General features: G+C 43.0%; 2 protein-coding genes across 2 annotated transcripts in view; both read left to right on the top strand.

Moving 5' to 3' along the window:
- LOC143649178 (mucin-16-like) overlaps positions 1–721 on the top strand; it is a 43,051-nt gene extending 42,330 nt beyond the window's left edge. Inside the window, exon 6 of the mRNA XM_077119378.1 lies at positions 638–721. Coding sequence (XP_076975493.1) covers positions 638–721 — 84 coding nt within the window. The remainder of the gene's footprint in view (positions 1–637) is intronic.
- An 8,712-nt stretch (positions 722–9,433) lies between these two features.
- The window catches only part of LOC143650548 (mucin-16-like), an 84,209-nt gene continuing 70,586 nt past the window's right edge, over positions 9,434–23,056 (top strand). Inside the window, exons 1-8 of the mRNA XM_077121449.1 lie at positions 9,434–12,294; positions 15,402–15,526; positions 15,622–15,689; positions 16,787–16,959; positions 18,731–18,766; positions 19,604–19,734; positions 19,830–19,897; positions 21,754–21,926. Of these exons, the coding sequence (XP_076977564.1) occupies positions 9,576–12,294; positions 15,402–15,526; positions 15,622–15,689; positions 16,787–16,959; positions 18,731–18,766; positions 19,604–19,734; positions 19,830–19,897; positions 21,754–21,926 (3,493 nt within the window). The 5' untranslated portion in view covers positions 9,434–9,575. The remainder of the gene's footprint in view (positions 12,295–15,401; positions 15,527–15,621; positions 15,690–16,786; positions 16,960–18,730; positions 18,767–19,603; positions 19,735–19,829; positions 19,898–21,753; positions 21,927–23,056) is intronic.

Here is a 23,056-nt window from a genome sequence, read left to right on the forward strand (position 1 = left end):
CTGGCAACAGTTCTCTTCCAGTTTGGAGCAGCATCCCTGGGAAAATACTGCCTCCTTCTAAAGCTTCCACAGATGTGCAAGCAATTCCTCCTACAACACAAATTGCAGGCACCACTGAGGGTTCCTCGAGTTCTGAGCATGACCCACATTCCTCTTTCCCAGCCCATTCAGAGATATCCAGAGTCACATATCCAGAGGTTTCTGCCTCCAGCATGGGGGACACCACTGTTTCCACATCAATGTCTGGCTCCTCTAAGATCACTAGGAATGAAACAGAACCAATGTCCTCCTGGAACTCTCAACCGAGTAATACCAGCACCTCTCAGGATATCAGCTCAACTGAAGATACAAGCAATGTCCATTCCCAGGTGTCCATGGGTACTGCTACTGAGGTCAGCAGGACAGTGGTTCCCTCCTCTTCTTGGTCATTCTTGACAGGTCCCATTTTGTTAGCAAGTTCCCTCAACTTGCCCTCAGAAACCAGGAGCAGACCCTCTGAAACTCCCCCCATGACAGATTCTGTGCATACGACCTTCACCACACTGACAGGTCATTCTGGAGCTACATACCTGAGTTCAAATACCTTGAAGACATCAACTGCACCTTCCTTTGAAGGAACCCATTTGACATTCTCAAGGCCATCGAGGGTCACATCTCACATGGATACTGCCTCTACCATGGGGCATACGACTGTTTCATCAGCAGTACCTGCATTGACTGAGGGAAAAAGAACTGACTCTCAGACACCTTCCTCCCTGACCCCTGGACTGGGAGAGACAAGCACCACCCAGGATACAACCACTGCCACAGAGTCAGGCACTGTCTACTCTCATGTGTTCACTGATTCAACTACTTTTGATGTATCCAAGACACCAACCAGCTTTTCTAGCAGGACATCTATGCCAAGAATAACCGTATTCAAAATTCCTGCCAAGGAACCCACACATAACAGAACCAGCCCATTAACCTCCCCACTCACCGCAGAATCTACAGGTATGCCCATCACCTCCCAATGTGGTCTTCCCGGTGTTACATTTTTGGGTCCACTTTCCTTGTATGTATTAACCCCAGCCTCTTTGGAAGGTTCGTACTCAACCATGACTTATGTTTTTGAACAGTCAGAAATGACCCACCTTCATGAACAGAGATTCAAAAGATATTTCATGGATGAGCACTCCCTATCTGGAAGAAAACAGCCTTCCACCTTTCCTAGCATCTATCCCTTCCATGAATTCACTGTCTCCTGTTTTCTCCCCATTACAAGATATGAACCCCTCCTCTTCTTTTCTTCCAAACTCATTTCTCAAGTCTGGTTTAGTAAAGATCCCAGCTTTATGGGTCCCAAGTTTGGAGCATGGCAGCAAGTCATCTTCAAATTTGAGCAGTACCTCAGTTGAAATATTGACTACCTCTGAAGTCACCACTAATATAGAGACAATTCACTCTTCCACAAACACAGCCATGACAACTCTGGGGAACAGTAGTTCAGGATACAAACATCATTCCTCTGTCCCAACCTAATCAGGGACATCCTTAGTCATATATCCAATGGCTACCATCACCACTAAACACAACACTACTATTTCCACAACATTGTCTACCTCTTTAGACCTCACAAGAATCAAGTCTCATCCACTTTCTCACATGGCTCCTGGAGTTTTGGAGACTAGCATGATCCTAAACACTAACTCAGTCATACCAACAAAAACACTTTTATCTCCTGTCTCCACACATCTTTGCAGAGGTCTAAGACCAATGTTACTTCCTCTGTCAAAATATCAGTCACCAGCCAGTCTCCATCCTTGCACTGAAATGCCAGTGGATAAAATCACTCACTTTTATGTTTCTCCCTCTGGAAAAGGCTCTGGTGGAGTAATATCCTTTCCAGAAACCAGCTTTACTGCACCTGTATCAGAAAATACTCATTATCTGAGCTCAGATATGCCATCCTTAGCTACTATTATTCCAGCTGGCAAGCTGATGTCTTCTCAGTCAGAAGTTATCTTTTCCTTTGACATAACTAGACTTCTAGGTACCAACCCAACTATCTTTTCAGCCAATTCATCTTCTAGAACAGAATCCAGCTCTGGGGCTGCTATTGTTTCTACCATTGCAGAGAGCCTACTTTCATCAGCTTCAACCCCATTCCCCTCTTTAAACTTTACTACCAATTCCTCTTCAAAAATCTCAGCCCTCTTTGGAATGACTTCCTCACCAATTGCCTCACCTACAGTGGAAACCAGTCTTGGGGCAGACAGCAACATTGCTGAGGGTCACTTGATAATGATCAGTACTTTGGATACTTGGACCCAACCAGTAAGGACACCTTTATCACCCCTTGTGGATACCATAATGACAAAGAGTGTTTACTTGGGAACAATGACAAGTGTTTCTCAAGTACTTCCACATTCAACATAGTTGACAAGTAAGGGCCCACTTTCCAATTCTTTCAGGTTGATAGTAAATGACTCCTTTGTGATAATTAAAATGGAGTCAATTAGGAGTTTATTTCTGCACCAGAAATTCTTAAAGAAGATATTTATTGGCCCATTATTTGTTTCAGGCTCTGGGCTAAGTACCAGAGAAACAATGATAAATAAGAAAGTCATTAAAAAATTATAGTATCATGATATGTGTTGTAATACTACTACTGATAATGAGAAAACAATATTAATAGCAATAGCAAATGCTTATATAGTATTTGTTCCATGCCAAAAACTGTTCTGTGAACTTCTTAAACCTCAGTATAACAATCTTGAAGTAAGTTCTATCATAAGCCCATCTTAAAGATGAGGAAATTGAGGTACAGAGAGGTTAAGTATTTGCTCAAGGTCATATAGCTCATAAGTGACAGAGCTCAAGGTCACATAGCTCATAAGTGACAGAGGTTATCTGGCATTAAGAATCCATGTTCCTAACCATTAAGCTAAGCAGGAATGATCAGATAGGTAGGAGCAAAAGAGAGTCTGGCATCACAGTAGCCACAGGAGTTTAAGAAGGAACAATGGCCAGTTATTTGAAATACTGCAGAGTATCCAAGTTCAAATGAGAGGAGAAATGTTCTTTCACAGCATAGGGATCCTTGAGGATTCTAATGAAGAGATTATCAGTGGGGTAGAGTGGACAAGGAAAATAGCTTAAAATAATACATAGATACAAGGGGAGTTTCCCCTTTCACTTGCACATATTTTTATATTGAGTCAAAATCATGGACAGTTGATTTTAAAAGGTGAGTCAAAAGTTGTGATAGCAAAGTATCTGAGAGTGCAGGAAGGGCCCATAGCTTACTTTTTTTTTTTTTTTCTTACATGGGCAGGCACCGGGAATCAAACCCAGGTCCTCTGGTATGGCAGGCAAGCATTCTTGCCTGCTGAGCCACCGTGGCCCACCCAGGCCCATAGCTTAAAAGGAAAAATGTCACTTCCAGGAGATCAGTAGAGGAGAGAAGGAACCTCTTGGGGATTCCAATCCTCTGCAAGGGTCAAATTTGGGCACCAGGTTTGTTCTATATTCAGCTCCAGAGAAGCCCTCCAACTACTCCAGCACCTGCTTCATGAGATGTCCACAGAAGTATGACCTTGATTCTTCCTCAAATTAGTTTTAACAATTCACAATTAAGTTAGAGATATTGGTGGCTACTGATCATGTCTTAAAACGTGGCTTGGTAGTTGAGTCATGGATATTAAGTAACTGGTGAGTGGAATAGTAAGAAGGTGGGAGTGTAACTGGCTGGGTAGAAGAACAAAAGAAAGGAGGAATGAATAAATGGAAGGAAGAAAAGATGGTCTGATATAAGGAATGATGGATGTTGGAGGGAGTATGTAAAGAAGGAAGGGAGAATCCAATAAAATAAAATTTGAAGGAAAGTTAGAAGTAAAGTTTGAAGAAAAGAGGGGTGAATGGAAGACATGGAAGGATGGAGGGAAGATGGGAGAGTGAATGATAAGAAGAAAGGATGGAAGAACAGGTGGATAGATCAAGGAATGGAAGAAAGGAAGGGGGAGGGTGGTAAGAAGAAAAGAATGAAAGAAGTTAGATGGATGGATGGATCTATGGATAGATGTAGCTACTCATGGTATGTAACCCAGGTCAAGTTCACACACATGGACTTGAGTAGAGTTAGGTGGAGTAGCCAGTTAAGTGGATACCTTTAGACAATGTTCTCCTTCTAGATTAGATGAGTCATCCATGTTTCTTCCCTATCTTTACCTGCAGAGACTAATGACATTGTGGAATCCGTCACAAAGGTACCCAATGCAGCAGCACATGGAGACACTACAGGTCCAGTCAGTGGCCTTCCGCCATCAAAACCACTTACTAGAGGTAGGTGCAATTTTGCTTACTTCCCAGTAATCCCACTTGTGTAGAGCTATCATGGATCTTCTTGCCAGAGCTGAATCTTTGCTTAATTGTTACCAGGTGTAAGTTACCCCTTTGCCTTCCCTCATAACATGCTGAGTGAGTTTAGCTAAAGGTCAGATATTTCATCTTCACAAATTCTTTCCAATTTAACTTAATTCTGAAAATGCTCATTAATGGCCTATCATGTGTCAGAGACTATGCTGCGAACTGAGGCCATGAAAATGAAAATATTTTTTGTGTTGTACCCATGGAATTCTCAGTTCAGTAGGGGAGATAGCAAAGGAACAAAATAACTAAGATACAACTTTGAAAGTAGGTAATGAAGACATATTTGAACCACAGAAGAATTCATAGACACAAGGCAATATTTGAATACGGTTTTAGAGAGTGAGTATGAATTCACCATGAAGACAGAGGGAGTTGATGATGGCATCTAGATGGAAGGAGAGCAGTCTCTAAAGGCAGAGAAGGGTCAAAGCCAGGGTGTTCTAGTTTGCCAGCTGCTGGAATGCAACACACCAGAGACAGATTGGCTTTTAATAAAAGGGAATTTATTTAGTTAGTTATTCAGAGGAAAGGCAGCTAACTTTCAACTGAGATTCTTTCTTACGTGGGAAGGCACAGGGTGATCTCTGCTGGCCTTCTCTCCAGGCCTCTGGGTTCCAACAGCTTTCCCTGGGATGATTCCTTTCTGCATCTCCAAAGGCCTGGGCTGAGCTGCGACTGCTGAGATGAGGTATGCTGAGCTGCTTGGGCTGTGCTACATTGCACTCTCTCATTTAAGCACCAGCCAATTAAGTCAAACATCATTCATTGCAGCCGGCATGCCTCCTAGCCGAATACAGATATAATGAGCAACAGTTGAGGTTCACGTACCATTGGCTCATGTCCACAGCCACAGAACTAGGTGCCTTCACCCGGCCAAGTTGACAACTGAATCTAACTACCACACAGGGAATATCTGGAGATGTGCAAATCATTCATCTCTAATGATGAATTATCATTAATGATGATTAATTAGATGAATCATCTCTAACAACAAATTATTATTCCTCTCTAAGGGATGAAACTTAAGGAGGAAGGGAGGGAGACAAGATTGGAGAGGTGAATAGCCATCAACATTCAAAACATCTTCTAAGCCTCAATAATGCTCAAGTATCTTTTAATGTAAAAGACAAATTTTGCAGTGAAAACATTTTAACAAAACTTTTTGTTCCTTCCTAGAAGATCATAGCATGCTAAGCATATTAAGGGCTCTGGATTCAAGAAATTTTACTGTAAATAAATTTGCTTAGCTTTGTTCAAACCAGAGTTTTACACAATCAGTTGAGTGTATAATCTTTTCCTCTGAAAGTCACATAACACCTTAGAGCAGCATCCCTGGCCTCTAGCCACCAGGTGCTAGTAGCCCTACCTTCCCACACACAGTTGCAACAACCAAAATGTCTCCAGACATTGCCAAATGTCACTGGGGCAAAACCGCCCTTGGTGAAAACCAATGAATTAGAGAGTGTGTACTATAACCCGTGGATGGATATTTTCTCCTCACTTCTTTCTCTTCCTCTCCTGGTACCCAGGAGCTTCTGATATTCAGTTAGAGAGTTAATATAATGCAGTAGATTTAGGACTCAGAAAACTGGGTTCAAAATTCCATGTTTTCAGTTTTACAATGCCTATGGTTTAGCTAACTATACCTATGATTGAGTTACCTAAAATATCCATTTTTTTGGTAGTTCTCAGTGTATTAATTGTTCTCTTAAATAAAAATATTTTTAAAAACTTGGCTTTAGAATAAGCATCTGAAGGATTACTATAAACAAATACTATCATCCCCTCTTTGGAAATGGAAGAGCAGATAGATAAGAGTTTGGCCCAAAGCCTGAGTAGGCTGAGGTTGGCAGTGGTGTCCAAAAGATGTATCTTGGTACATGATTTTTCTCATCTGTCAAACTTTGATATGAAATCTCTAAAAATATAACTAGCTAAAAAAAAAAAGATTCCATGTTATCAGTAAGCAGCTGTGTGACATCGGCAAAGTCCGGTATCTGACATTCTGTAAAATGGCAAGAATAATAGGATGTATTCAGTGTTCTTATGAGGACCAAAGAGATATAATAATTTGTAATTCTTCATCTTTATTTAAAAATATAAAGTACTTGACTCCCAGAAATATGGTTTCTAGGGTGTTCTCAGCAATACCAGGACATTGGTAGGTTTCATTCATTGGTTTGACCCATCATCAGAGTCACTTTGCCTCTTTCCCTCCTGTAGGCTGCAGTAGGTTCTTTGGTCTTTGTAGAGGGGATTCCAGGAACTTTTTCCTCTTCCCTGGAAACCATTTTCTGAAACCTTGGTCAATAGGTGCAGTTTTAGCCAACGCCTGAATTTTAGCCTTTTCTTCAAAGGCTGTATTCTCCTCTGTTTAGTCAGCTCAAGTACTAGAATAATGTGGTTCTTGGTGAATTCAATTCAACCAAAGTTTCTTTTGTAATAGAAGTAGCAATAGTTACAGTAACTGTAGTTAGTATTATTAACAGTAGTAATACTAGCAGTAATAAGTAATAGTAGTAGTGACAGTAATAGTAACCCTGGTAATGATAGGTAATAGTGGTCATAGCAATGATAGTAATAACAATGGTAATAGAGTAATAATAGTAGAAATAACATAGTAATAGTAGGAAATAGCAGTGGTAGTAGTGATGGTAATAGGAACATGTAGTATCAGTGATAGTAATAATAGTAGGAATAATAATAAGTAGTAGTAGTAGTAGTAATGCCTTATTTTGAGCCAGGAGGAACTGTGCTTGGTACATTTTTTATCAACCCACAGAGAAAAATTACATGGCCACTGTACTTCTCCCCACTCTATAAATGAGAAAATGGAAGTCTAGCAAGGGTTGACTCATTAAATTAAAAGAGCTGCGCATCTGTTTAGTAGAAGAGTCAGATTCCTGGTGTAGGACTAACTTGTTCTAGAGCCCAGGCACTGTGAAACATGATTTCTGTCACGACACAGGAGACCCACTTATGTATAGATCCATCCATGCATTCATTCATTCAACAGATCTTTTTTCTTTTCTTTTTTATTTTGTCAACAAGTATTTTTTGAGCACCTACTACATGCCAAGCAGACAGGCATTAATAGCTGTTATCCAGCAGACTGTGAAGGGTAGTGTGGTAGTTAGATTCAGTTGTCCACTTGGCCAGTGAAGGCACCTAGTTCTGTTGCTGTGGACATGAGCCAATGGTGCGTGAACCTCATCTGTTGCTAATTACATCTGCAGTCGGCTAGGAGGCGTGCCTGCTGCAATGAATGATGTTTGACTTAATTGGCTGGTGCTTAATGAGAGAGCACAATGTAGCACAGCCTGAGCAGCTCGTCATTCCTCATCTCAGCACTCGCAGCTCAGCCCAGGCCTTTGGAGATGCAGAAAGAAGTCACCCCAGGGAAAGTTGTTGGAACCCAGGGGCCTGGAGAGAAGGCCAGCAGAGATCACCCTGTGCCTTCCCACATAAGAAAGAACCTCAGTGGAAAGTTAGCTGCCTTTCCTCTGAAGAACTAACTAAATAAATTCCCTTTTATTAAAAGCCAATCTGTCTCTGGTGTGTTGCATTCCAGCAGCTAGCAAACTAGAACAGGTAGTAAGGTGCATGTTCAGATAGTGTGATAAAGAAGTATTGAGAAGCTCTAAGCCCAACTCTGCAAGTGAAATCGCTGCCCTCCCCACTACCTGGGACATCACATTCAGGGGTGAAAGTCTCCTTGGTGGCACGGGAGAGGACTCCCAGGGATGAGTCTGGCCCTGGCACCATGGCATCAACAATGCCGTCTTGACCAAAAGGGGGAAGAGAAGTGTAATAAATAAGGTATCAGTGGCTGAGAGAGTTCAAATAGAGTTGAGAGGCTACTCTGGAGTTCACTCTTACGCAAGATTCAGTTAGACATGGCACCTATCGTAACTTGCCAAACCCCAACCAAAACCATTCCAGCTGATCCTAAAGAACACCTAGGGCATTATGTAAGATTCTACAAAAGTTCCATGCACTACAGTAACTTTCCAGAAACCTATAACCTCCAGATGGGTCCTTGGGCCAGATAAATCCTGAAACCTAGAGGGCCCAGCCTCTCCAGAACATCAGCTAGTTCCATCTCCCTACCCCATAATGTTGATGGACTTTCCAACATGAAAAAGTTAGAATGGGCATAGCCCAAACACCCCCTAAAGAGTGGGAGAAAAATCAAAGGTGATGGTGGAGTTATACAGAGAAGGTAGTAGGGTTTAACAAATGAGTGTGATTACTGATTCATTATGTTGATATCTATTTTAATCTCCAGTATCTTAGAGCAGCTAGAAGTAAAAACCTAAAATTGTGGAAGTGTAACCCATACCAAACTCTGAAATTTGTTCTACAATTAATTGTTATGCTGTGCTTTGAAATTTATTGCTTTTTTGTATATATGTTATTTTTCATAAAAAGAAGAAAAAAGTGATGATAAAAAATGTATATTCCTTCTAGCCTCCAATGTTCTGGAACAGCTAGAAGGAAAAATCTGAGATGATGGAAATGGTAGCCCATGACATGCTCTTGGATCTGTCCTGTAACTACTTGTTGAATAATGCTTTAAAAACTATTACTTTTTTTCTTTGCTTTGTAAATATGTTATATTATACAATAAAAAAAAGTTTAAAAAAAGTATTGAGAAGAGGAAGGTGAATTCTGACATGAATACAAAAGCTGGATTTAAGCTGGGCAGGATGTAAGGAATCTGTATGGGGGATAGATATGTCACACAGAGTACAGCTTGAACAAAGGTTCGGAGGCTGAAGAATACAGAAGAGATTTGGGAACAGGGAGTAGACTAGTATGGTAAAGAATTTGACTGCTAGCCAAGATGAGGCAGGGAAGGTAGGTGTATATACCAGTCACAAACCCTATTTGCATTCCAGAAACCTCCCAGGCTCAGTGAACAAGAGACGTTTCATGCTCTTACCTCATGTAAAGGAAAAGCCAGCTACTGCCAGTCCAGTAAGCAGCCCGTATTGTTTGTTCGCTTCCCTTTCACAGGACCACACGCAGGAGGGACAGAGAAGACAGAAACCACCACCACAGCTCTGACGGCCACGGATGGTGTGGGAACTCTGACCGCCAAAGGCTCCACTCCCACATCACAGAGGACATTAGATAAAACGCTCAGCTCAAGTACAACAAGAATGATCATCACAACCCAAGATATTTCTCCTCATGTTCTAGAGATAACAGCCTCCCTGGCCACCAGCCCTAGAGTGGAGGCCAGCACAGCTGTTCCCAAGACAACCCCATCTGTTTTTAACAGTGAGCCAGAGGCCACACCCTCTCTGGCCCCTAGTTCTGTGGTAGAGATGAGCCCACTGGTTCCAACTGTGACTGCTTCCCCTGGTGAGTCAGAGACAACAGCCTCATGGGTCAGCCATCCTGCATGGATCAGCCCAACCCCAAATGTTCCCCATAGTGAATTAGCTACCACAACCTCAATAGCCACCAGTCTTGAAGCAAAAGACCGTCCAGCTGTTCCAATTCCAACAGTCTCAACTGGGGTACCAGATATGGTGATCTCACTGGTCACCAGTTCTGAGACAAAGAATGTTATGGCTATTCCAATTATGACTGATTCCCCAGGTCAACCAGGGACTAGAGCTTCAATGGCCCCCCATACAGGGACAGAAGCCAGTTCAACTGTTCTAACTTCGAGTGTCACTTCTGGTGTAATGGGGATGGTGACCTCACTGACCCCTAGTTCTGGGGCAGAAACCAGCCCAGCTGTCCAAACTCTGATTGCCTCCCCTGGTGAGCCAGAGACAACAGTCTCATGGGCCACTCATCCTGCAGACACTAGCCCATCTGTTTCTAGGACGACCCCAAGTGTTTCCCATGGTGAATTAGACACCACAACAGCCACCAGTCCTGGCACCGAAAGGAGTTCAGGTAATCCAATTTCGACTGTTTCACCTGGTATACCTGGGATGGTAACCTCACCAGTCATTAGTTCTGGGACAAAGACCAGTATGGCTATTTCAACACTAACTGATTCCCTATATGAGCCAGAGACGGCTGCTTTATTGGCCACTCATCCTAGGACTGAAGACAATTCAGCTGTTCCAACTCATACTGGCTCCCTTAGTGGGTCATGGATTGTGACCTCACTGGTCACGAGTTCTGGGACAGAGACCAGTAAAATTGTTCCAGTTCTGACTGCTTCCCATGGTGAACCAGAGAGAACAGCCTCATTAGCCACCAATCTTGAGACAGAAGAAACTTCAGCCATTCCAACTATGTCTGTTTCCCCTGGTATACTGGGAATGGTGACCTTACTTGTCACTAGTTCTGGGACCAAGACCAGTATGGCTATTCCAACTGTGACTGATTCTCCAGATCAACCAGAGACCACAGCTTCATCAGCCAGTTCAGCTATTACAACTTTGACCCCTAGTTCTAGAGCAGAGACCAGCCCAGGTGTCCAAACTTTGACTGCTTCTCCTGGTGAGCCAAAGACAACAGCCACATGGGTCACCCATCCTGCAGAGACCAACTTGACTGTTTCCAGGACAAACCCATCTGCTTCCCATAGTGAATCGGAAACCACATCCTCAGTGGACACCAGTCCTGGGACAAAAGCCAGTTCAACTATTCCAACGATGACTGTCTCCCTTGGTATATCAGATATGATGACCTCATGGGTCACTAATTCCGGGGCAGAGAGCAGCCTGGCTGTTCCAACACTGTCTGATTCCCCAGGCAAACCAGAGACCACAGCCTTACAGAGCACCCATCCTGGGTCAGAGACCAGTTCAACAATTTCAGCTCCAGCTGTTTCCCCTGGTGTATCAGAAATGATAACTTCACCACACTCTAGTTCTAGATCAGAGACCAGTACACTTTTTGCAACTCTAATTGATTACACACATGAACTACCAGCCAAACCTTCATTGACCACCTTTCCTGAGACTAAGTATGGTCCAGCGGTCCCACCTGTAACTGCCTCACCTGGTGCCCTGGATCTGGCGACCTCAGTGGTGACTAGTTTTGAGACAGAGACTGGTACAACTATTCCAATTATGACAGAGACCACAACCTCATTGCCCATCCATCCTGGTACTGAGGATAGTTTAACCTTTCCATCAACTGCCTCACCTAGGACCCTGGATCTGGTGAGTTCAGTGGTCACTGGTTTGGAAACAGAGGTCAATACAACAATTTCTATTACCACTGCTTCCTCGCATGAACCAGAGACCATCGTCTTACTGGCCACCCATCCCACTGCAGAAACAAACACAACAATTCATGATTCAACTGTTTCTCCTTTAACAACCATTAGATCTGGGGTGGAGATCAGTACAGCTCTTTCTGCGCAAACTGTTTCTCTTGGGGCAGTAGAGACAACATCTTCTCTGTTCACCGTACCTGGGACAGAGACTAGCAGAGATGATGTAGCCCCAACGACCTCACCCAGAGTTACTATTGAAACAACCTCACTCTTCACCCATCCTGAAACAGAGGCCAGCACTGTTCCACCTTCAACTCTTTCCACTAGTGTGCAAGGGCCTGCCACTGACTTCGCAACAGCTAGTACTCTAGCGTCCTGGGGCCCAGAAACTTCACTACCCCCAACCTCAGTTGAACTCCCAGAGTTTTCCAAGAGTGTCACCAGGGCCACTGCAGCCTTGGTACCATCAGAGGCCACAACACCATCTGAAACTAGTCATGGAAAAGAAGAAAGTCCAACTATTATCCTAACAACTGCAACCATTGAGACCACTCATTTAGCCACAGGTTCGGGGCTTCCTGTGTCTGTGACCCCAGCCACCTCTGAAACCCTGGACCGAAGTCCCTTTGCTGCTCTGCCCACATCTGGAATGTCCACCTGGGCTTCTGTGAGTGTGGCTTCAGGAACAAGTAAGAATACTTTTTAAATTTAGTGTTGTTATTATCTCTTTTTCTCTCATTGAAACAGTCCAATTACTCTGCCAAAAATGTTGAAAACATGCAAAGACGCAGAATTAAAAATCCTTCATACCTCCACCCACCACTCAGAGAGAACCCCTTTATTTTAAACAAAAATATAGTTTTGTAACCTGTGAATATTTCCCATGTTACATAATCCATTAATAGCTACAATTTATAATAGGGTTCAGCGCTTCCATCATTTTATTTTAACTAGAGGTCAGCAAACGTTTTCTTAAAGGGCCAGATAGGGCCACAGTGGCTCAGCAGGCAAGAATGCTTGCCTGCCATGCCAGAGGACCCGGGTTTGATTCTCGGTGCCTGCCCATGTAAAAATAAATAAATAAATAAAAATAAAAAATAAAGGGCTAGATAGTGGATGCTTTGGCTTTACAGTCTCTACAGTGTCTGTTAGGAGTACTCATCTGAGCCATTTTGGTACAAAAGCCATCCTAGGCAATATGTTAACAAGTGGGCATGATTGTGTACTAATAAAACTTTATAAAAACACAGAGCTGGCTTGCAGACCACAGTTTGCAAATTCCTCATTTAAACAATCCCCCGATGGTGGATATTTACATGTCTCATTCTTTAAAAAATAACCTAAACAACAGTGAGATGAATAAGAACCCTTATAACTAACTTTTTATTCTCTGATATGCACCATTTGTGTGCTTGTCAAGGATTTCCTTTTATTAATATATTTGGCTCAGAATGAAATTAAACTGTGAGTATGTTCAGTAATAAATACTTACTAGCCTTAGGTAATTGTGTCAATACTTATACTAAGTAATTGGCATATATTATTTTAATTAATCTCCCTAATATCCCAACAGGAGGTACAAATACTATCACATGCATTGCAGATAAGGAAACTGAAGCTAACCAGGGTTAAGCAGGCCAGTGAATCACCCGGCCATTAAGTGGCAAGGTGGGACTTGAAGACAGGTCTGTGACTATAAGGCATATATTCTTACATTAGCTTGTCTTCCTTGAGAATTGACTATTAAAACCCTTCTCCCACACTGGTGATTCTAGGTGATTGGAGCTCTTATTAAGTCAATAACTCATATATATGAGTGAAATGTGTATTAACAAGTAAGCAGTAGTAGACGGCTCCTTGTGGGTGGAAGGAATGTATGAGATGCAGAGATGATACTGACCAACGGGAAATAACTGTTAAGATTCCCAGACTATCTTTAAGTTGTCAAAATAACTAAGAGGAGGGAAGAATGTTCAGGGCAGAGGGAAAGCATGTACAAATACCCTGGTGTGGGAAGGAGGAAGCATACTAGGTAGGAGAACTAAGGGAAGGTATGAGGATATCAGTGCAAAGAATGTGTGGGAAATGGACCTGGAAAGGTGATGGTGCCCCAACCCTTTTTTACATGGTGGTGTGTCCCAAGACTTTTTTTCTGGTATTATTGTTTCTTTTGTCTTTTGAAGACAGAATATATATATATATATATATATATATAAAGAACTGCATGTCCCAGCTGTTTTGAACTCCCCATTCTCTCAAGGAATGTCAAAGACTCCAGCACTCACTGCCAACAACGTAGATAGGAGAGGGAAAAATGTTAAGTCAATTCCCCAAGTGGGTGCCCTACTTGACCATTTCAGGGACAGGGAATGCAAGGCTAAATGTTCTGATTCCTTCTATACATGTCTATTGGCTACCTTTGGCTTCCCGGCCTTGTGCCAGGACCTGTGGACTCGGACTTGAATCTGATAGAGGTATTTCCAGAGTGTTAGAGCTGTAGGGAGCAGACAAGGAGATCGGGAACTCTGGGGCACATCTTCACTCAGAACCAGGCTGACCCCCATGGGTAGATACTCCACGTCTCACAGAACACCTTTATTCTGTGCTATTCCGCACACACCACAATTCTCCAGTAGGATTCTTTTTCAGCTCTTGTGACCACCATCTTCTACCTTGATGATTCCAAGCCCTTTTTTTCCGGTTCCACAGTTAGTAGATTTCTTCATGTCATGCGACTGATCCATTTCTCATATAAGTAGGGACAATGAGAGAGTTAGAAGGAGAATCCTATTTCTGGAAGCATCAGCATGTTTCCGATGCTGAGTTCTCTCCCTGGACAAAAGGGATGAGTAGGAGTTTTCTCAGGACACTTAAAAATAGAGCCATTAGCAACAGGCTCCTGGAGAGGCAAAAGGAGTTCCAGTTAGTGAACAAAACTTTAGTAAAATAATTTAGAGTGGTCTTCAGCAGCTGGGAGAAGACTAGTCTCTCCTGACTCAAAAGCAGAGTAAAAGAGCAGGGCACAGCAGTATGGGTCAGATAGAGTCAATAAAGCAGGAAGGTGGGGCTGACCCTAAGGCAATCACCTCATTAGCTCCTTTCTGTTTGTCTCCTGAAATCATTGGAATTGTCATTTTTGAGAACCCAAATCCCCGAGTCAGTAGCCTCCTTGTAGCCAGAAAAGATCATATGTCTTAGGCCCCAAAAGCAAACCCTGAAGCACTGATTTGAGTGCAAATGATTTCTCTGGGAGATGAATCTCAGGAAACGTTAGTAGGGGCCTGGGTATGTAAGTCAGGGAAGGAAGGGCAGGGAGCAGTGTCGATTGCCAGCTGCTGTGGGCAACTGGAGTTCAGTTCTGCTGGGGAACCCAGGGAAAGCACATAGAAGACACACTTTGGAGTTGTCCCATCGAAGAGACAAGAGGGTAGAGGCATTTATCCACCATTTCCCATCAGTCTTCGCTAGAGGGATGCTCCTTTGGCCTATTAATTCTCCCAAGACAAACAGAAGCAGGAGCTGGTGTGTGCTAAAACGGTTAAGAGCCAAGGGGATACGGGAGTTAGGTGACCCACTCATACTTGTTTGCTTGTCTGCATCCCAGGAACCCCCTTAGCCCAGGCACACTAGTTTGGCTGGTCACTCTATGTGGAAGGATCTCCAGGAATGCAAGTAGCACAGCATGCACCTGAATCCAACTCAGTCCTGGAGCTCAGGCTTGTCCTCAGAGCCTTCCCTCCACCCTTAGTCCAAGCCTGACTCAGGACAAGCCTCTCCTTACCCTCCCCCACTGCAGCCGCAGTTCCTTTCTTGATGCCTTTTACCCTCAACTTCACTATCACAAACCTGTACTACACGGAGGACATGGGACACCCAGACTCTGAGGTATTCAACATCACTGAGGGAGCCCTGCAGCAGCAGGTAAGAACCACCCCACCAGTGCCCACCTCACCTTATCTCTGCCACATCCTGGCCTCTTGGCACCTCCTGTTCATCTCTCTTTCCTTCCTCGCCAGCTCAGGAACTTGTTAACGAACAGCAGTGTTGGCTCCCTTTATTCGGGCTGCAGGCTGACCTTGCTCAGGTAAGACCTACCTCCATAGCACCGATGACAACCCAAGTCTGTCAAATCTGGTATGAGAGATGGGATGACATAGTGGAACCAAAGTGTCTAGGTTTGAACCCCTGCTCTTACATTTGCTAGTTGTGTGCATTTGGCAACACATACAACCTCTCTGTTCCTTCATCACATTATATATAAAATGGTGATAATGACAGTTCCTTATTCATGGGATTGTTAATCATGACGCACAGTGCTTGACCCATAGTGAGTGATCAATTAAATGGGATCTCATACCCCCAGCTGTTGTAGGATTTTCAGCAATCATGTTCACCGAATCCCTGGCACCCTTTCTGCCTTGACCTGCTTCTGACATATCGGTGGAAAAATGTACACTTTAGCTCCACTGTTTATTTCCACTCTTAAGTCTAGGAGCTTTTGCAAAAGAGGTCTTACTAGAGACAAACTGAAAATCAAACCAAATGTTTACCATTAGCAGGATATTTTGCAATTTGAAAAAATCTCAAATAGACTTAAATTTTTGGCAGAAATAGCTTCCCTTTTCCTCTCTGCCTATGTTCCCAACAGCATTCTCTGAGGTTGGTGGACTCACGATGTTTTACTCATACTTCATGACCCAGTAGCCTCTCTGTTGGGTTTTTCATCTGCTGAAACGACTCATCTAGCCAGAGAGGTGGGTCCACAAGGAGAGAATCCCAGAGTATCCTAGACCAAAACTCTTCTCAAATGAGGTCTGCCCACCCCACCTGCCCTCAGCTCTCCACTGAATGGGGGAATTAATAATAATGTCACCTTTACTACATGCTGCAGAATAAGCTGAGTAGTTTACATGTTTTCTTTCATTGAATTCTCACAACAACCCTATGTGTTGGATACAATTATTATCTCATCTTGTAGATGAGAACACTGAGACTCAGAGTAGCCTGTCCCTTTAAGGACAGGAGTCTAGATGAAGAGGATCCTGAAATGAGAAAGATGTGTTTGAGAAGGCAGAAAAAAAAAACAGGGAAGAGTGTAACATGAAAACGAAGTAGCTATCAAGAGCATCCAGCTCTCAGATGTCTCTACACGTCCCTATTCCTGTAACCCTCTCTCCCCAGAGCTGATAAGAACAAGGCAAGCACCAGAATGAATGCCGTCTGCTCCTACTACTCAGACCCCACAGGCTTTGTACTGGACAGAGAGCAGCTGTACTGGGAACTCAGCCAACTGACCTTTGGCATCACGCAGCTTGGCCCCTTCACCCTGGAAAAGAACACTCTCTACATCAATGGTGCATAGCTCTTCAAATGGATCTCCCTTAATTTGATTTCTCTGTACTGTAGTCATAGTTCCAGGCCAGTCTAGAATATTATCAAGGGGCCTGGGTTCTCTCCCCTCAACTCGCCAAAGGACTTTTGACTTCTAGAAGTACAGGTGGAATTCAAAGTTTTTCTTTTTCTAGTCACCTTTCACAGAAGATTGACTTGAGAATGAGATATCAAAGAAGGAAGGGGTAAAGCAAAGCCATGACAATGATTGGAGTTAACTCTTCCCTAATGGATAATTGTTTTCTAGTACAGTGACTGCTCCACTTCCTTCTCTTTCAAATGGCAGCATGCAACTTTTTACTTATTCTACAAGGGTCAGCCGGAACTACACCCTATTGATAAGCAAACAATAAAATTGCTACTAATATTTAAGCAAGAAAGTCTGTCACAACAACACCATTACAAAAACTAATACTTATTGAGATGCTTATGATCTAGAACTATGCATGTATTATGTCTTAGTAAGCCTACCTAAAACTATGAGGTATTATATACATTTTACAGAGGAGAAAACAGGGTTCGTTGAGGGAAATGCATTCGACAGTTTGAGACAGCTAATAAGTGGTAAAGTTGGAACTCAAACCCCAAATCAACTGTAAAATCTAGGTTTATAACTACTAGATTCTACCACAGATTAAGGCCTACATCGCAAAATTGAAAGGCACAATTTTGCCTCTGATACAGAATTTAAGCTAATGCTTGTTTAATTATGCCCCCACTATACCACCTTAGAATTTTTCTTTATACTTGAATGAAATATATATTGCATTCTACAGTGACTGAAAAGCAGTAGGTAGCAGTGTGGGTTTTGGTGAGCTATAGTCTCTGATTAAGGTGTTGGCTCTGCCATTTGCTCATTAAAATATCCTGGGGAAGCCACGTAACCTCTCTGGGCTTCAATTTCCACTTGTAGGAAAATTGTCACCTCAGAAAGTCAAATGAGATAAAACCTGAATAACCTAAGTAACTCACAGAGCTCCACTTGACCCATTCTCAGAGAGATGTTTCATTTCAAGAAACCTAGTCAGGCTATCAAATGTAAAATAACTATAAACTTGACTTGCATTACTCACAGAACATCAAAAGGGATTCAATTAGTGATCCAGAAAAAAATACTTATTCAAATCCTCTTTTCCCCATTTCTTCTCAGTCTTCAACTTTATTCTCTTTGGCTGACCCCAAGTCTCTCCCTTCTTTACTCTGCAAATCCTCTTCCCAAATTCTCACATCAACATATCACCTCTTTCCTCCTTTTCCCTCTATACTACCGTGTCCACAAGCCACTTTCTCATCTTCTCCACCTCATTTTCTCAATTCTTCATTGAAGAAGCCTGGGAACTAGACTGGTAAAGGTCAAGGTGTCTTTGGCCATTTGGGAATGGGTAAAAGTAAAGAGAGCAAGGGCAAAATTATCTTTAGTGGATGAAGCAAACAGAGATAAGTCTGGACATTTTTGTGCATACCATTCATGTAATGAGTTTCAACGTGGATATTGTGAACATACCCACAATATAGAAGTTTCTTGGATTACTACTATCTTTATGGTAATGAGTACAAAGTTATCTTGAGCATCAAAATATGAGGTAGTTACCCATTTAAGTAGATGTTATTACTTATTTATGAGTCTCAAAGAAAACACTTAGGAAAGTTTGTATATTTATGTTTCTAGTTCTATCATCCATGCCTTTCTTAACCTCTTCCCAACATATTACTTTTTCCCCCTTCTCTCTGTAGGTTATAACTACCCACAATGGACCCACAGCACTAGCAGTGAGTAATCAGGGCCCTATGTCCCTATGCCCTGGGATCCTTTTTCCCTAAGTCTGTCTCCAGGAGGAGAGAACCCTTCATGCTCCAGGTTTCATCCCAAGAGCATCCCCACGCCAGCAAAAGTCCCAAGCTGAACCAAGAGAGAAATGCGAGTTCCCATTAACAGTTCAGTCTTCTCATTACCACATGATAGGTCCCGACACTTTTTATACACGTTGTATTTTCCCTCTAGTGACCTTCATATTCTCTCTAGGACCCTCAGAGTCTCTCACCCCCAGCTTTACAGGTAGGAACCTTCTCTCTGAGTCCTAAGAATTTTCAGTTCCTATTCCATGGCTAATCAATTTCTGCATGGTCTGAGCTCTGACGTCCATCTACCCTTAGCCTGTCCCATTCTATTCCTTGCTCTCTAAGCTCTGGCCACACCAGTCTTCTTTAGTTTCTCCAAGGCCCAACATCCCTCCATCTTGTGGGCCTTTGAAGTTGCTGTTCTTGGAATTACTATTTGGATTTATCTTACTGTTGATGCATTTGGCCTGAGGATTGAGCACAAGAGGCTTTGACCTCTCTTATTCCCACCAATATGTCTACTCCTTTTCCACCTTTGGCTATTCTGTGCTGAGAGGGTCAAGGTTCTGTTTTGAGCTGAGGTCACACATCCAACATAAGTTCCCTTCCCCTCCCCCAGCTATATGAGGATCGAGGATACTTCAGATGGGGTATTCAATGCCTCACTTACTGGACATTGTGTCCGGGAGACAGTACAAGTCCTTTTCCCCCACTTCCAGCTCAGGCCTAAGCCTAAGAGAGGTCCTCTCTCTCTCTCTCCCACTCCAGCTGTTGGTATGAGTTCAGCTCTGGTACCTTTCACTCTCAACTTCACCATCACCAACTTACTTTATACCCCAAACATGGGACAGCTAGGCTCCAGAGAATTCAACTCCACTGAGCAGGTCCTGAATCAACTGGTGAGAACCCCTCTAATACTTACATTGGCCTACCCTGTCCTTGCTTTACCCCATCCCCATAACCCATCCTGCTTACTTCCCTCCCTTTCTTCCAGCTCAAGTCCGTGTTCATGAATACCAGTATTGGCCCACTGTACTCTGGCTGCAGACTGACTCTGCTCAGGTGAGACTCTCCTCCTCCACAACAGGAAAGATTGCACTGTTATAAGTAACATCCCCTGTAGGCAAGGCCTTGAGCATGAAGCCTTGAAGGCAGGGATTGTAAATGACTGTGGTCTTCCAGAAGCTCAACCACAGAAGCTATCACCTCCAGCTGAGTATATCAGAGAGGGCTTTCTATAAGAGGTGACTGTCTAAGGCAACACATTATTTGGGTAAGCAGAGGCATGGAGCATTCAGGCTCAGTGGTTAGAAAAAAAAAGAAAGATAACACTGATGCATTAAGCAAACATGGAGCAAAACACAGTAGATCAAACTTTGTGACAAGGGCTGAGACCACCGAGAAAGTCACCCATGGGCTCTGCCTTCAAGGTACCCATAGTGTGGAATAGGCAGGAACTATATGAACTTAAAACCTACTATGAATGAGATTAGTATCATGTTGAAGCTCTCCATGGCAGCTACAGGAGCCCAAAGGGAGGACTTTTAGCTCAACCAGAGAGAACTGAGTGGAGAATAACTGTGGGAGGTGGTACCAGGGCTAAGTTTTGACAACTCAAGGTACATGAGTCAGAAGGACCATTGGCAAAGATATTTTAAGTGGTAGAACATCTTAAATAATGAGATGAATGTGGCAGATAGCCTGGCACATGAGAAAAGTTCTGTAAAATTGAAGAGTAGAGTGTGGAAGGAAAGAAAAGAGAGGAAGAAAGGGAGGAAAGAAGGGAGGGGGAGGGAAATGAATAGAGGAAAAGGAGGGGAGCAAGGAAAGGAAGCAGGCTGGTTGACTGGGAGACTGACTGAGCAGATGTATGGATGCACAGAAGTATAGTTACATGGACAGTGGATAAATTGCAAGATGAGTTTGGAGTAGTGGATGTTGTCAAGAGCTCAGGTTGGAGCTGAGGTTTAAAGGCCATACCAAGGAGTTTCACAGTGTGAAGCATAGCAAAATGGTTAGGCATTGAAAATCTCTAAAGTCATGAGGTCACATCCTATTTATGTCACTAGCCATGTGATCTTTGGGGAGGTCTTTAATCTTTATACAATATTGTTTCCTCATCTGTAAAGTGGGAATAACATGAGCCTCTACTTAATAAAGTTATTGAGCGGATAACACATTTAGAAGACATAGCAGAGGCATAGCACCTCACGGATACGCAATAAGTAACAGCTACAACTATTGAGAGCTGTGGGAAACCATGGAATTGTAGTGAGCAGAGTCCTGATCTGATGTGATTATTTTAAGTAGAATACTGGTAGCTATGGCATGGAAAAGTTTGAAGTGATAAGACAGAAGTTTGAGAGATCAGTGAGACGTTCAACTGGACCAAATACTAATCGGATATGAGAACAAAGGGTGGGGAAGGTTCCAGGAGGCCTCCCTGGTCTCTGACTCTGACCTTGATATAGACATAGGGAAGGGGTAGCAGATTCTGTTCTTAAGAGAAGATGATTAGCTTAATTGTTGATACATGGAATCTGAGGGGGTCTATGGGACATCCCTAAGGCTGATGGATATGTGGGATGGAGCACTGGAGAGATGTCTCGGCCAGGAAGAGCAAGATGGGCCCATGATAATAGAGCTGGGAGTTGAAATGGTGAGTGTGAACCAAACGATCCAAGAAGAATGGGGAGCAAAAGAAGAGAAAATGAGGACCGGGAGATCGCCCACTTGATGGGGGACAAAGGAGCCTGGATGAAGAGGACCCAGAAAATAACATGTCTGAGAAATCAGGCAAGAACAAATACAAGAGAGGTCATGAAACCAGGGCATCAATTTGAAGGAAAAAGTTGAACAAAGTACCTAACTCTCCCACATCTCTGAATGTCTACATTCCCATATTTCTCCTATCCCAGGATTGAGAATGACGGGGCAGCCACGGGAGTGGATGCTGTCTGCACCTACTATTCTGGACCCATGGGCTCTGGGCTGGGCAGAGAACAGTTGTACCAGGAGTTGAGCCAACACACCTATGGTGTCACCCAGCTGGGCCCCTACACACTGGACAGAAACAGTCTCTACGTCAATGGTGAGTGGCTGTGCTACAGCTTGAGCCTAAGTAAGTCTCATATTGGTATTTCCTGGTGGTTCTCAACTGGAGGTGATTATGGGTCATTATCGCCCTTAATTGGGGGCATTTGGCAGTGTCTGAAGTCATTTTCTCATCACGACTTGGGGTGGGAGGGTTACTACTGATAATTGGGGTAGAGAGCAGGGATGCTGTTCAAAATCTTATTATGCACTGACAGTCCCCTACATTAAAACATTATCTAGATGAAAATGTTGATAATGCAAGGTTGAGAAATTTATAATTATGGGACAATACTAGCATAACTTTGAGTTCATTGTTGAATATTTAACAAACGGATGGAGGCTGATTTCCTTTCCCTTTTACTTCCTGGAATGAAGCACTTCCATGGTGTTCTCTATTCTCATTGCCTCCCATATGAACACAGCTGGTGCATTCAGATTCTGGGGAAAGAAGAGGATGATGTAGGGTCCTGATCAACTATTGGAGTTAATTCTTCCCCAATGGGCAGTGAGTACTCAGTTTAGTCCCCAGTTCACTGCCTCATGACAGCTTGAAACAATTTTCTAAGTTTCCATGGTGTAACAGAAACTATAGCCATTTCTCTTTCTCTCTCTCTCTCTCTCTCTTTCTCTCTCTCTCTCTCTCAATCTCTCTCTCTCTCTCTCTCTCTCTCTCTTTTTGTATATTATATGGCAGGGTCACATTTCATTATTTTTTCCATGTGAGTATCAAGTTATTGCAGCACCATTTGTTGAATTTTTGTTTGTTTGGTTTAGGGGGAAGTGCATGGACCAGGAATCAAACCCAGATCTCCTGCATGGCAGGCGAGAATTCCACCACTGAACTACCCTTACACCCCTTATAGCCATTTCTTAGAAAACACTACCCTTAGCAAATATGCCATGAACAATAACTTTTTACACAACACCACTGAAAACACCACTGCTATTATAATAGCAGCTAATACTTATCTCAGGGTTCCTATGTGCCAGGAATTGTGCTAAAATCTTTATTTGTATTATCTTATTAATTATCTCATATTAATCTTACCCCAAACTCTATGAATTATTATACTCATTTTTAGACAGCCATTATGCATTCAGAAAACAACTAATTTGCCCAAGGTC

Source organism: Tamandua tetradactyla, chromosome 11, assembly GCF_023851605.1.
Source record: "Tamandua tetradactyla isolate mTamTet1 chromosome 11, mTamTet1.pri, whole genome shotgun sequence".
NCBI classification, from domain to species: domain Eukaryota; kingdom Metazoa; phylum Chordata; class Mammalia; order Pilosa; family Myrmecophagidae; genus Tamandua; species Tamandua tetradactyla.